The sequence below is a fragment of the Rhinoderma darwinii genome (genome assembly GCF_050947455.1).
Source record: "Rhinoderma darwinii isolate aRhiDar2 chromosome 1 unlocalized genomic scaffold, aRhiDar2.hap1 SUPER_1_unloc_4, whole genome shotgun sequence".
Taxonomy (NCBI): domain Eukaryota; kingdom Metazoa; phylum Chordata; class Amphibia; order Anura; family Rhinodermatidae; genus Rhinoderma; species Rhinoderma darwinii.
Genome location: NW_027461668.1, coordinates 267,698 through 279,866, shown reverse-complemented (window position 1 = coordinate 279,866; position 12,169 = coordinate 267,698). Strand labels below are relative to the sequence as shown.

Here is a 12,169-nt window from a genome sequence, read left to right as displayed (position 1 = left end):
GGAGATTGGCACCTTTTTGTACTAGGCCTTATTTTTTCTTCACCGGGTAAGGTTGAAGCACCTGGTCTGAAAGATCTACACCCCCAATAAATTTGTTTCATTTTTACCCCATATCTGGCTCGTTTGGAGGGGATGAATTGACAAAAAGAAATACGGCCTTTAAAGCTCATAAGTGATTCATCTACAGATAAATTCCTTAGAAGGGCGATTAATGGCCTTAATTTATTAAGCCAATCACAGCCTGGGTCACTTCTTGGGGGGACTTGGGAATTATTGGTAAAATACATGAACCGCATTAGGGCTTCATAGCGGTTTCTGGACATCACTGCTACAAATACAGGGATAGCGTGGACAGCACTAGAAGTCCAGTAGGACCGGACAGATGTTTTTGTTTTTTTAACAAAACCCAAATTGAGAGTAATGCCTAAAAATATTTTAATTTCTGGGACACTTGTGCCATTCCACATTCTTAAGTACATAGATGCAGACTTTTGCAGAACAAATTAAATAGCATAAAGATTAGTCTGCTGGACAATTAATTGTAGGACTGTATCACATACGTATAAATAAAAAAAGTCATAGGCTGTAATATTTGCAACATCGACATTAATTCCTGGAGTCGCTTCCATTTGGGGTACTTGGGGAGATAACTATAGTGCGGGATCCCACATTGCAGGAGGGACTGCAACACTCGGCCCTGCACTTGACACCTCGACAGCGACGGCTGTATCTACCACCATAGGGCTATGGGGTCCAGTGGTAGAATTGGAATCGCCACTGTCGGAAAAATGTTCCGCTTCTGAAGCGGTGTCGGTCTCTCAGAACTGTCGAAGCATAGTGAGGCTTGCTCCGCACGGTACATTCTCTGAGACATTATGTGTGGGTACATACACAAGCTCTATACGTCCTAATATAACCTAAAGTAAGCCTAAGAATAACACTAAGGCCGAGTTCCTACACGTAGCGGAAATTCCGCAGCATTTTCAGTAGCAGCAAAGTAGGTGAGATTTACCAAATCTCATGCCCACGCTGCGGAAAAAAACCTGCAGTGTAAACGTCAATAAATTTACCTGCGGTGCAGAATTTAATTCCGCAGCATGTCAAATTATGCTGAGTTATTGTTGATTTTCCATTGCGAGTATTCCCATTCAATTCAATGAGGATTCAAAACCCGCAACAGAAAGCCAAGTTTTGCGGCGTAATCGTAAAGATCGCACTTCCGGGAAAAAAAAAAAAAAAACATACTTACCCAAAATGCCCTCCTTCCTCCTGGGATGACGTTGCGTCCCATATGACCCCTGCAGCCAATCACAGGCTGCAGCATCACAGTTCTTGCAATGTCATCCAGGGAGGCTGGAGCGGACATCAGAGGAGGGAGGGTGTAAGTATGAACGGCTTTTTTCCGCAGCGAATATTCCGTTAGAAAAACTGCACCACAATGTAGTGCGATTTTGGGACGAAATATACTGCGGGTTCTAGGTTGGACACGCTGCGTGATTTTTACGTAGCGTATCCGCCCCTGTGGGTACCCAGCTTAAAACTTTTATTTTCTTTTTTTTTTGTTTTGCTTGTTTCGTTTTTGTTTTTTATAACAGACGTAAAAATAAAATAAAGCCCTAACCCTAATGAAGCCCTGATCTAGCCTTACATCTAGTACTGCTATTACAGCCCTAAATCCTAACCTTAATCTATTATATAATATATATATATATATATATATATATATATATATATATATATATATATATATATATATTAGGTAGAAAAAAGTTGCACTTCAGAGAGTTCAAGTATCACGGTGCTATGCGTCCTTGACCGTCATCCACACGGTACTGAATTGGATACACAAACGAGGAAATAGACGCAGCACTCCAAAAGTAGTTGCAAAAATAGTGGTTTATTCACCCATGTACAGAAATAGCTACGTTTCAGTCCTCTCAGCAGGACCTTTGTCAAGTCTCTGTCATAAAGGTATGGCTGTAATTTTGAGAGCCCATACGATGGCAGGGCACTGTCTTTCAATAGTGGCACAGGCAACTTCCCGATCTAGTAGTTTACGACTGATGAAAGCAACTGGATGTTCAAGCCCAGCCGCGTTTATCTGGCTAAGAACTGCTCCAATACCGTAGGTGGATGCATCTGTCTGCACAAGGAACCTGTGCTTGTAGTCTGGTGCGGCCAAGACAGGGGCAGTGGTGAGAGCCGTCTTTAATTCTATAAAGGCTTCCTCACAGGCAGGTGTCCACTTCACCATACTAGGCATGTTTTTGCGGGTCAGGTCATTTAGGGGCTTTGCCAGGGAACTGAAATCGCAAACTCATTTTCGGTAGTAACTGGCGGTCCTCAAAAAGGCCAGTACTTGTTTCTTATTTTTAGAGGTAGGCCAGTTGCTAATGGCTTCCACCTTGGCAGGCTCAGGTCTTAGGTTCCCCCTCCTACTCTGTGCCCCAGATATTGCACCTCAGCCAAACCCAACTGGCATTTATCAGGGCGAATTGTCAGTCCTGCTGCAAGAATATGGTCTAACACAAGTGTTTAAGATGTTCCTCCCATGATGTGCTGAAAATGGCAATATCATCCAAGTATGCACAGGCAAAGTCCTGACATTGTTCTAACAGCCGGTCTACCGATCTTTGGAAGGTTGCTGGGGCATTTTTCATCCCAAAGGGCATTCCCAGGAACTCAAGAGTCCAAAGGGGGTAATAAATGCAGATCGCTTCCGGGTGTCCTCTTTTAGGGGTATCTGCCAGTACCCCTTGCTCAAGTCTTATGTAGTTACAAATTAAACACTGGCCAGCCGATCCAACAGATCATCAATCTGGGGCATAGGGTACTCGTCACATTTGGTGGCATCATTTAGGCTCCGGTAATCTACGCAGAATCGCGTTGTGCCATCCTTTTTGGGCACCAGTATCAGAGGGGAGGCCCAGGGGCTCTGAGATGGCCTAATAATCCCAAGTTGTTTCATATCCGCCAGTTCATTCTTGATCATGTCCCGAACGGCCTCAGGAACTCGGTAGCGGGCCTGCTGGATCGGGCGTTGTCCTGGAGTTTCCACGTGGTGGTTAGTGAGTGTTGTCCGTCCGGCGCTGAGAAAAACACGGAAGCCCTCGGTCCCAGCAAGCCGAGAATATCACCCTTTTGGATATTCAACAGATGGGGTCCCAGGGGCACTTGGTCCAGAGTACCCCCAGCTCGAGCCAGATGTAGAAAGTCCGGGAGGGAGTTGTCTCCTTCCTTATCACTAGGGGGATAGCAAATGGCCAAAACAGGTAGGGACCGGTCGTGGTAATCTTTCAGCATGTTGATGTGGACAGTCTCTTGTCGCCGGCCACTAGGGTTCATGGCAATGACGTAATTAGTGTCATTACATTTTCGGATAACTCGGTAAGGGCCATCCCATGTTGCTTGAAACTTGTTGGCAGGGGCAGCGATAATCATGAGCACTTGTTGCCCTTTAATAAATTCACGGGTCCTTGCTTTCCGATCATACCAGGTCTTCTGGCTATACTGGGCCCCTTGCAGGCGTTCTTTAGCCAAGGTCACTAGTCGGGTAAGGCGTTCTCGAAATTCCAGAACATAAGGAATGACAGGTACTCCAGTGTTGGTGATATCTCCCTCCCAGTATTCCTTTAGAAGGGTGAGGACCCCACGGACCCTTCGACCATAGAGCAGTTCGAAAGGGGAAAATCCGGTTGACTCTTGGGTAGGCAAACAGGAGATGTGGCAGGTATTGCTCCCAGTCCCGTTCAGTGTCTGCAAAGGCACGTAGCAAATTTTTAGGGTTCCATTAAAATGATCACACAGTCCATTGGTTCGGGGTGGTATGGGGTGGTGCGAATGGCTCGGACGCCGCAGGAACTGGACCAAGTCTGACGTGAACTGGATCCCTTGATCTGATAGTATTTCACTGGGAAATCCTACTCGGGTGAAGACGGTAACAAGAGCCTCTGCTACCTTTATGGCTGTAATGCTGGACAGAGCCACGGCCTCAGGATACCGGTGGCATAATCCACCACCGTCAGGATATACTGTTTCCCTGTTCTGCTGGGGTGCACTAGAGTTCCTATTATATCTACAGCTAAAAGCTGAAATGGCTCCTCAATGATTGGCAGGGGTTGCATGGGTACCTTGTGACGGGCGCCTGGATGTCGCATCCATTGGCACAAATCACAGGTACGGCAGTATTGAACTATCGATTGCGAAATGCCAGGCCAGTAAAAGTTGTGGGTGAGTCTTTTCTCTGTCCGTTTCCTACCTTTATGTCTCAATAAGGGGATGTCATGAGCCAGTTGGAGTAGTTGCAGCCTATACTTTTGAGGGACAATGAGTTGCTTGGTAGTCACTTCAGGGATGATCCCACCCCGGGCCTCTACTAAACGATAATACAATCCCTTATCTCTGGTGATCCTATCCCCATTCTTTCCCTCCTGCCCAGTTTCTGCCCTTAGTTTAATAGCTGCCAAGGTCGGATCATCTTCTATTTCTTGCCTAAACTCTTCTCGGTCCCAAAAGTCCCCCAATGTAGAATCAGTTGATGCACCTCTTACCAGTTCGGTTGGGGGTCCTGGAGGCTGCTCCACGGTCAATTCCGAAACTCTCTGTGCTTGGGCAGCTTGGTGTCGGGTGACGGCTCCCACAAAACGGCACTGTAATTCCCCAATGTCATTCCCAAGGAGAACATCCACAAGGAGTCCCCCCATAACACCAATCCAGAGTCTTTCCCCGTAACCATAATTCAAATGTACAGCAGCCTTCTGGATATATTTGCGAGTACACCCTACAAGTTCGATGGGTATTCCTGGGCCTTGATCGATTGCCTCTGGCCGAACAACACGGGGGTCAGCAATGGTCAGGAATGCCCCAGTGTCATCCTGCAGATGGCGCTGCCTTTTCTCTGGGTAACTTTGCATAAGGGGTTGAATGCTATACATGCCAGAGGGTGTCTCCATGGTGCAGGGTTCAGCAGTCCACTCTGGTGGGGGTGGTGGTAACTCTTCCTCAGGCAGGATGGAGTGCACAAGATGCCGAGGGCGAGGGGGAAAAGATCGGAGCTCCCTTCGATTTCTTGAGGGGCACCTGGACTGTAAAGGGCCCGGCTGACCCCACCTATAACATTTCCTTTCTGAGAACCTTCCATATCGTGGTCAGAATTGTGGGGTCCCCGGATTGTTTGGCCTGGTTGTCATCGGCCTGCGGATGGGTTGAGGGGCATATATGACAGGAGGTGCCCGGGGGGCTGGGTTCGGCTGACGTTTATTGTCCAGCAGACTCCTCCACTGAGGTTTGATGGTTAGTGCCTCATCAGCCAGGGCTGCAGCTCTATTCAATGTTGATGGCTCACATTCCCGGAACCATTTCCGTATTTCCTGGGGGCACTTGGCTTAAAACTGGAACCCATGCAGAATATCTTCTACAGTGAATCCACTTCCAGCCATCTCCGACACGCCTGGGACATTTTATGGGCATACATCCTAAAAGATCCTCCAGTAGTACAGGGAAGGTCTCAGAATTGGGCCCGATGTAAGTCTGGCATGACTACATAGTAATACAAAATAGTTTGTTTCACAATGTTTTAGTCCCGGTTCCACTGTGCGTCTAGGGTCCGGTATGCTTCTGCGGCTCCACCTTCAAGGAGCCCCACTAAAAAACGCATCCAATCAGAGGTGGGTACATCCAGCAGGGCGCTCTGATGTTCAAAGTCCTAGAAAAACCCTTCCACATCCCCAATTACCTCATAAAATGTCTTGAAGTACTTCTGGGTGACCCGTAAAGGTTCCTGGATTCTCTGGTTCTCACCCCAGGTAATAATCTAGCCTCTTTCAGCCTCCATTGCAGCTTGTCTCTGTTTTTTGCCATGCGAGCAGCTTCCAACTGATACTCCGGAGTAACGACTGGTCCCAGATCTGCCATTTCCTCCTCTTACCACACCAACCATTGGCTCTTAGTGGTAAGAGCCCCTGTCTCTGGAGCATGTCCATTAGCCACCTGGGAGGAGGTGATCTGGCTAGCACTCACCAGTAGATCAATTAATGGCTTTTTAGATAGTCACTGGTAGTTCAGTCCAAGTTCTCAGGCTCGTTCTTGGAGACCAAGGACGGTCCAGTTACGGAACTCATTCGCTGGGTGGTTCTCCATGGGGCTGCGCTCTGTTGATCCCGCTTCTGACACCAGTTGTCATGGGGTTCGTTAGGTTAATATACGATCAACAGAGCCAGTGAAGACAGGGCAACTCCAACAGGATTTATTGTATCCAATGCTGACAGACCAGGTCGCCCTCCACGCAGGGACAGCACACAGTCCACAAAATCAGGTAAATACAGGAAACTCCTCAGAGCGCTGGCCTCAGCTTCAGCTCTCATTAAAGTCTACATCCAGGAGATCCCTCTCTTCCCCACGTCAAACCCTTATATACCCCTCAGGGGGAGGAACATCTTGGCAGTTTCTAGTCACCATCATTTGTTATAATGACTTTAGTTTGTATTTCTACTGTCTGTATGTGAGATGTGGTCTTTTGTACTATTATGTGTATTGTCCAACTATTGTCTGCCACATGAGAACACAGGTGGGGGAGGTAATTGGATCTGCTTGGTTTGCTGCTCTGCACACTAGCTGAGTGACTGTGGTGCCTCCTGATGATCCCCTGTGGGGACTGGACAATGAGGACACTTTATGTCTTATGGCTGCGCGACCTGTGGTACCTGATTACAAAATGCATCCCTGAGGGCTCACAATAAACCACACAAAATGCATCATCACAACACATATAGCTTTTGAGGCAGGTTTTTTAACTGAAGCCAGGTATTGATTCAAAGGTCTTTGCTTAAACTTCTCCCTCCTGCTTGATCCACTTCTGGCTTTGGCTCAAAAGAATGCATGTGTGTTTCCAGCCTAATATGAACGTCATACATGTGTCAACTTTGTGTCAACTTTTGTGTTTTGTAACAAAATCACACAATACATTTTTAATCCTTACAGAAATTCCCAGTACGAATTCTGAGGGAAACTTCATGTTATCGATTAATTATAAAGTAGAAGATGAAGAGATCATGCAGCAGTCTTCAGGAGAAAACCTCATTACCCTTAATGTACAGCCAGGACTTCAAAGTACAGATCTGTTACATAATTCCACTAATCATGAGGAATCTTCTCCTGACCAACCACAGATAGTTGCAACAAGTACAGGTCAAAGAGTGGGTAAAAGGTTTCAATGTTGTAAACCGTTCACAAAATGTTCTCGTCATTTTACAAACAGAAGAATTAACGCGGGAGGTAAGCTGTATTCATGTTCAGAATGTGGGAAAATTTTTACAGATAAATCACATCTTGTTTTACATGGGAGAAGTCACACAGGAGAGAAGCCGTATTCATGTCCACTATGTGAGAAATGTTTTTCACAAATATCAGATCTTGTTAGACATGAGAGAATTCACACAGGGGAGAAGCCATACTCATGTTCAGAATGTGGGAAATGTTTTACACAAAAATCAAGTCTTGCTAAACATGTGAGAATTCACACAGGAGAGAAGCCATATTCATGTTCAGAATGTGGGAAATGTTTTAAAGATAGTTCAAGTCTTGTTAGACATGGAAGAATTCACACAGGAGAGAAGCCACATTCATGTTCAGAATGTGGAAAATGTTTTGCTACTAAAGACAAACTTAGGGATCATCAGAGAACTCACACAGGAGAGAAGCCTTATTCATGTTCAGAATGTGGGAAATGTTATACAGATAAATCAAGTCTTGTTATTCATGAGAGAATTCACACAGGAGAGAAACCGTATTCATGTTCAGAATGCAGGAAATGTTTTATAGATAAATCACGTCTTGTTAAACATGAGAGAAGTCACATGGGAAAAAGCCATGTTCATGTTCAGAATGTGGGAAATGTTTTAATAGTATAGGCAAACTTGGGGCTCATCAGAGAAGTCACACAGTGGAAAAGTCGTTTTGATGTTCAGGAGAATCCAGAGTGACAGTAAGGACAATGTGAGTTTTTGTTTTTAAAATAAATGGACATTTTTATATTTGACTTTCATTAAAACAGTATAACAAGATATAGGTGATGGAATTGAACAAAAAAACACTAACAAATGAACTTTGCAGTTAGAAAAAAAAAATGCAAAAGATTTTTTCTTTTTTTTGTAAATATCAGAAGTGTATTATCACTACCTCAAACACCTACAATTAGAATCCGGTGTGGAGCCCGAAATCACGCACATATGCGGTGGCGAATGGCTACATGATTTTTCTGGTAATACCACAGTATTTACCTGCTACATCGTGTACACATTCGTCACCTATGTAAGTAATGTTGCGGCTGGCGATTTCATTTGTTCTTACCCTCAGGTAAGATTCACTTCTGGGAAAGCTTTGTAGCAGAAATTTGTGAAACTGAAAACCATTCCATACAGGGTTGTTTCTGCAGCATGCACATGGATACTAGAAAGCCCCATTCAAATAAATGGGACAGCAGCAGACATTTCTGAAACACTGCTATTTGTGACCTGGAGTTTGACTCATTCCTTCATTTATATTTTACATGTCTTTTTAATACACTCTTGGATTTGGCTAAAAAAGCTGCAAGTGTGATTCCAGCCTTAGAGAGGATCTAGGAGGAATGTGTCTCATTTAAACCTTTGACATTTGGTTTGCCCTTTGTTATTGAAATGTGTGGTATCACCATGCCAGAATGCTCTGAGGCCTTCAGAAAGGTTATGGATGTCTATAATTCAGGAACGGGAAGATGGCCAAAATATTAGATGTCAATCATTCCACTGTCCAGAAAACCATCTACATGTGGAGATTTCAGACAACTGCCAATTGGTCCAGGCCAGTCTGTCTCCGTAAGATCAGCCTGAGAGCAGAACACAAGATGCTGAAATAAGTTTCTGAGAACCCCATAATTTCTTTAAAGATCTACATGAAGATTTTGCCACTCTTGATGTCTACAATTGCAAAAATCAAAACTACATGTGGGTGTGCCAAAAGAAAACCTTAGCTATCCAGAAAAAAACATCAGGGAAAGAGTGAAGTTTGCTCATGAACCCCTTGGAAAAAAGCATGCAACTGTCTGCTATGGAAAGAAGAATCAAAAATGTATTTGTCCCCTGTATCAGAAGACATGTTTGGCATAAATTATAGACCGCATTTCACCAGAAAAATAACGAAATAACATACAACTTGTTATGGTTTGGGACTGCTAAACCGTATCAGGACCTGGGCAGCTCCTCATCCTAGAATCCACTATGAATTCTACATTGGCAGAGTGCCACGAACCTGGCTGGGAGGATGGGATTCCATTTTGTCAGCTTCTAGTAGCGCTTAAAAGCACCGAGGCGTCGATACTAACAGACCCCCCGGTTTTCATCAGGGACCGACGCAAGGCTGTTTGGACTTCTCTGCGGGGAATCTGCAAATTGGGTGCCTTAAAAGAAGTAGCCTTGAATCGTGCAGATGTTACCACAGATGCAGCTCATGATCAGGATATAATAGCGTTGTTAGGGATCTGCCAGGTACTTCATCTAGGTATACTCCTGGGATTAATCAATCCACACCTGAGGCCAGACCTGTTCGACTGACACCATCTCCCACCAACCAGGGTGGCAGGCTCAGGAGTGGGAGAGCCTATCGCGGCCTGGTCTGTCGGAGTTAGCTCCGCCCCCTGTCCTTTATTACCTGCCCTGTTCTCTCCCTCAGTGCTTGTAATTCTTTTGGATTCCTGGCCCCACTGCTGCTTGCTCCAGCCTGCTTCTGCCGTGCTTCTGCCTTGCTGCAGTTCTGCTTGACCTGCTTTGCTTTGCCCCTGGCTTGCTTCTGTCTCCTTGCCCGCTTGGGTGTACTCACTTCGTCCTGGTCCTGACTGTCCGTTCGCCGCTCCGTTTCCTCGTGGCGTTCCGTGGCTACTGCCCCTTCCCTTTCATGTTCCCTGTTTGTTTTCCTGTGCACTTAGACAGCGTAGGGACCGCCGCCCAGTGGTACCTCGTCGCCTAGGGCGAGTCGTTGCAAGTAGGCAGGGACAGGGCGGTGGGTAGATTAGGGCTCACTTTCCCTTCACCTCCTTCCGGCCATTACATAATTACAAGCCCTTACCTAGTCTACCATTTCTCCTACGCTGACGCTATCATGGACCCCCTTGAGACCCTGGCCCAGCATATGCAGGGCCTCTCCCTACAGGTCCAGGCCCTGGCCCAAAGGGTCAATCAGGGTGACGCTGCTTTAGTAGTACCCCTCACCTCACCTCTAGAACCCGACCTCAAGTTACCTGACCGGTTCTCAGGGGACCGTAAGACGTTTCTCTCCTTCCGGGAGAGTTGCAGACTGTATTTCCGCCTAAAGCCCCACTCCTCAGGTTCCGAGAACCAGCGGGTGGGTATCATCATATCCCGACTCCAGGAAGGGCCCCAAGAGTGGGCCTTCTCCTTGGCTCCTGACGCCCCTGAACTTTCCTCTGTTGATCGTTTTTTCTCTGCCCTCGGACTCATTTACGACGAGACTGACAGGACTGCCTTAGCCGAGAGTCAGCTGGTGACCTTACGTCAGGGTAGGAGACCGGTTGAGGAATACTGTTCTGATTTTAGGAAGTGGTGCGTAGCTTCTCAGTGGAACGATCCGGCCCTAAGGTGCCAGTTTAGGTTAGGATTATCTGACGCCCTGAAGGATCTGCTGGTTAGCTACCCCTCGTCTGACTCCCTTGACCAGGTTATGGCCCTAGCAGTACGACTTGACCGACGTCTCAGGCAACGTCAGCTAGAACGCTTCAGTGTGCTCCCTTCTGACTTTTCTGCGATCCCCCCCGAGGTCCCGTCTCCTCGCCCCTCCACGGAGGACTCGGAGGTACCTATGCAACTCGGGGCCTCCATGTCCCCTCGACAACGTAGGGAGTTTCGCAGAATGAATGGTCTCTGCTTCTACTGTGGGGACGACAAGCATCTACTGAACACCTGTCCCAGGCGCAAGAATAAGAAGCCGGAAAACTTCCGCGCCTAAGTGATCATCGGGGAGGTCACTTGGGCGCACAGGTATTTCCCGTTAATGTGAAACGCAATAACATTTTGCTTCCCTTTCAGGTCTCGTTTGCTGGCCGGGCTGCCACGGGCAGTGCTTTCGTGGATTCAGGGTCATCTGCTAATATCATGTCTGCGGAATTTGCTATGTCTCTAAAGATGCCTTGTATTGATTTACCTTATCCTATCCCTGTAGTAGGAATCGACTCAACTCCCCTTGCTAATGGTTATTTTACTCAGCATACTCCTGTTTTTGAACTCCTTGTTGGCTCCATGCATTTGGAGCAGTGCTCTGTACTGGTGATGCAGGGATTATCGTCTGATCTGGTTTTAGGCCTTCCCTGGTTGCAGTTGCATAATCCCACGTTTGATTGGAATACTGGGGATCTCACCAAATGGGGTAATGAATGTCTTATGTCATGTCTTTCTGTTAATTCTATTTCTCCCCGGGAGGAGGTAAACACGCTTCCTGAGTTTGTTCAGGACTTCGCCGATGTGTTTTCTAAGGAGGCCTCCGAGGTGTTGCCCCCCCATAGAGATTACGATTGCGCTATCGATTTGGTGCCTGGTGCCAAGCTTCCTAAGGGGAGGATATTTAATCTTTCATGTCCTGAACGTAAAGCTATGAGGGAATATATCCAAGAATGCCTGGCCAAGGGTTTCATTCGCCCCTCGACTTCTCCTGTAGGTGCTGGCTTCTTCTTCGTGGGGAAGAAGGATGGTGGTCTTAGGCCGTGCATTGATTATCGTAACCTGAATAAGGTCACCGTAAGGAACCAGTACCCACTTCCTTTGATTCCGGATCTTTTTAATCAGGTTCAGGGAGCCCAATGGTTTTCTAAGTTCGATCTACGGGGGGCATATAACCTTATCCGCATCAAAGAGGGGGATGAGTGGAAAACTGCGTTCAACACACCCGAGGGTCATTTCGAATACCTGGTCATGTCCTTTGGGTTGTGTAATGCCCCTGCTGTCTTCCAGAATTTTATTAATGAAATCCTGAGAGAGTACCTGGGTAATTTTCTTGTTGTGTACCTTGATGACATACTGGTGTTTTCCAAGGACTGGTCCTCCCACGTGGAGCATGTCAGGAAGGTGCTCCAGGTCCTTCGGGAGAATAATCTGTTTGCTAAGACTGAAAAATGTGTCTTTGGGGTACA

At 46.5% G+C, this 12,169-nt stretch overlaps 1 protein-coding gene across 2 annotated transcripts in view; it reads left to right on the top strand.

Moving 5' to 3' along the window:
• The window catches only part of LOC142673173 (uncharacterized), a 51,912-nt gene extending 43,852 nt beyond the window's left edge, over positions 1-8,060 (top strand). For both annotated transcript variants that reach the window (XM_075847185.1, XM_075847186.1), the window contains one exon: positions 6,979-8,060. In XM_075847185.1, the coding sequence (XP_075703300.1) occupies positions 7,011-7,907 (897 nt within the window). In that variant the 5' untranslated portion in view covers positions 6,979-7,010 and the 3' untranslated portion in view covers positions 7,908-8,060. The remainder of the gene's footprint in view (positions 1-6,978) is intronic.
• Positions 8,061-12,169: the final 4,109 nt, after the last annotated feature.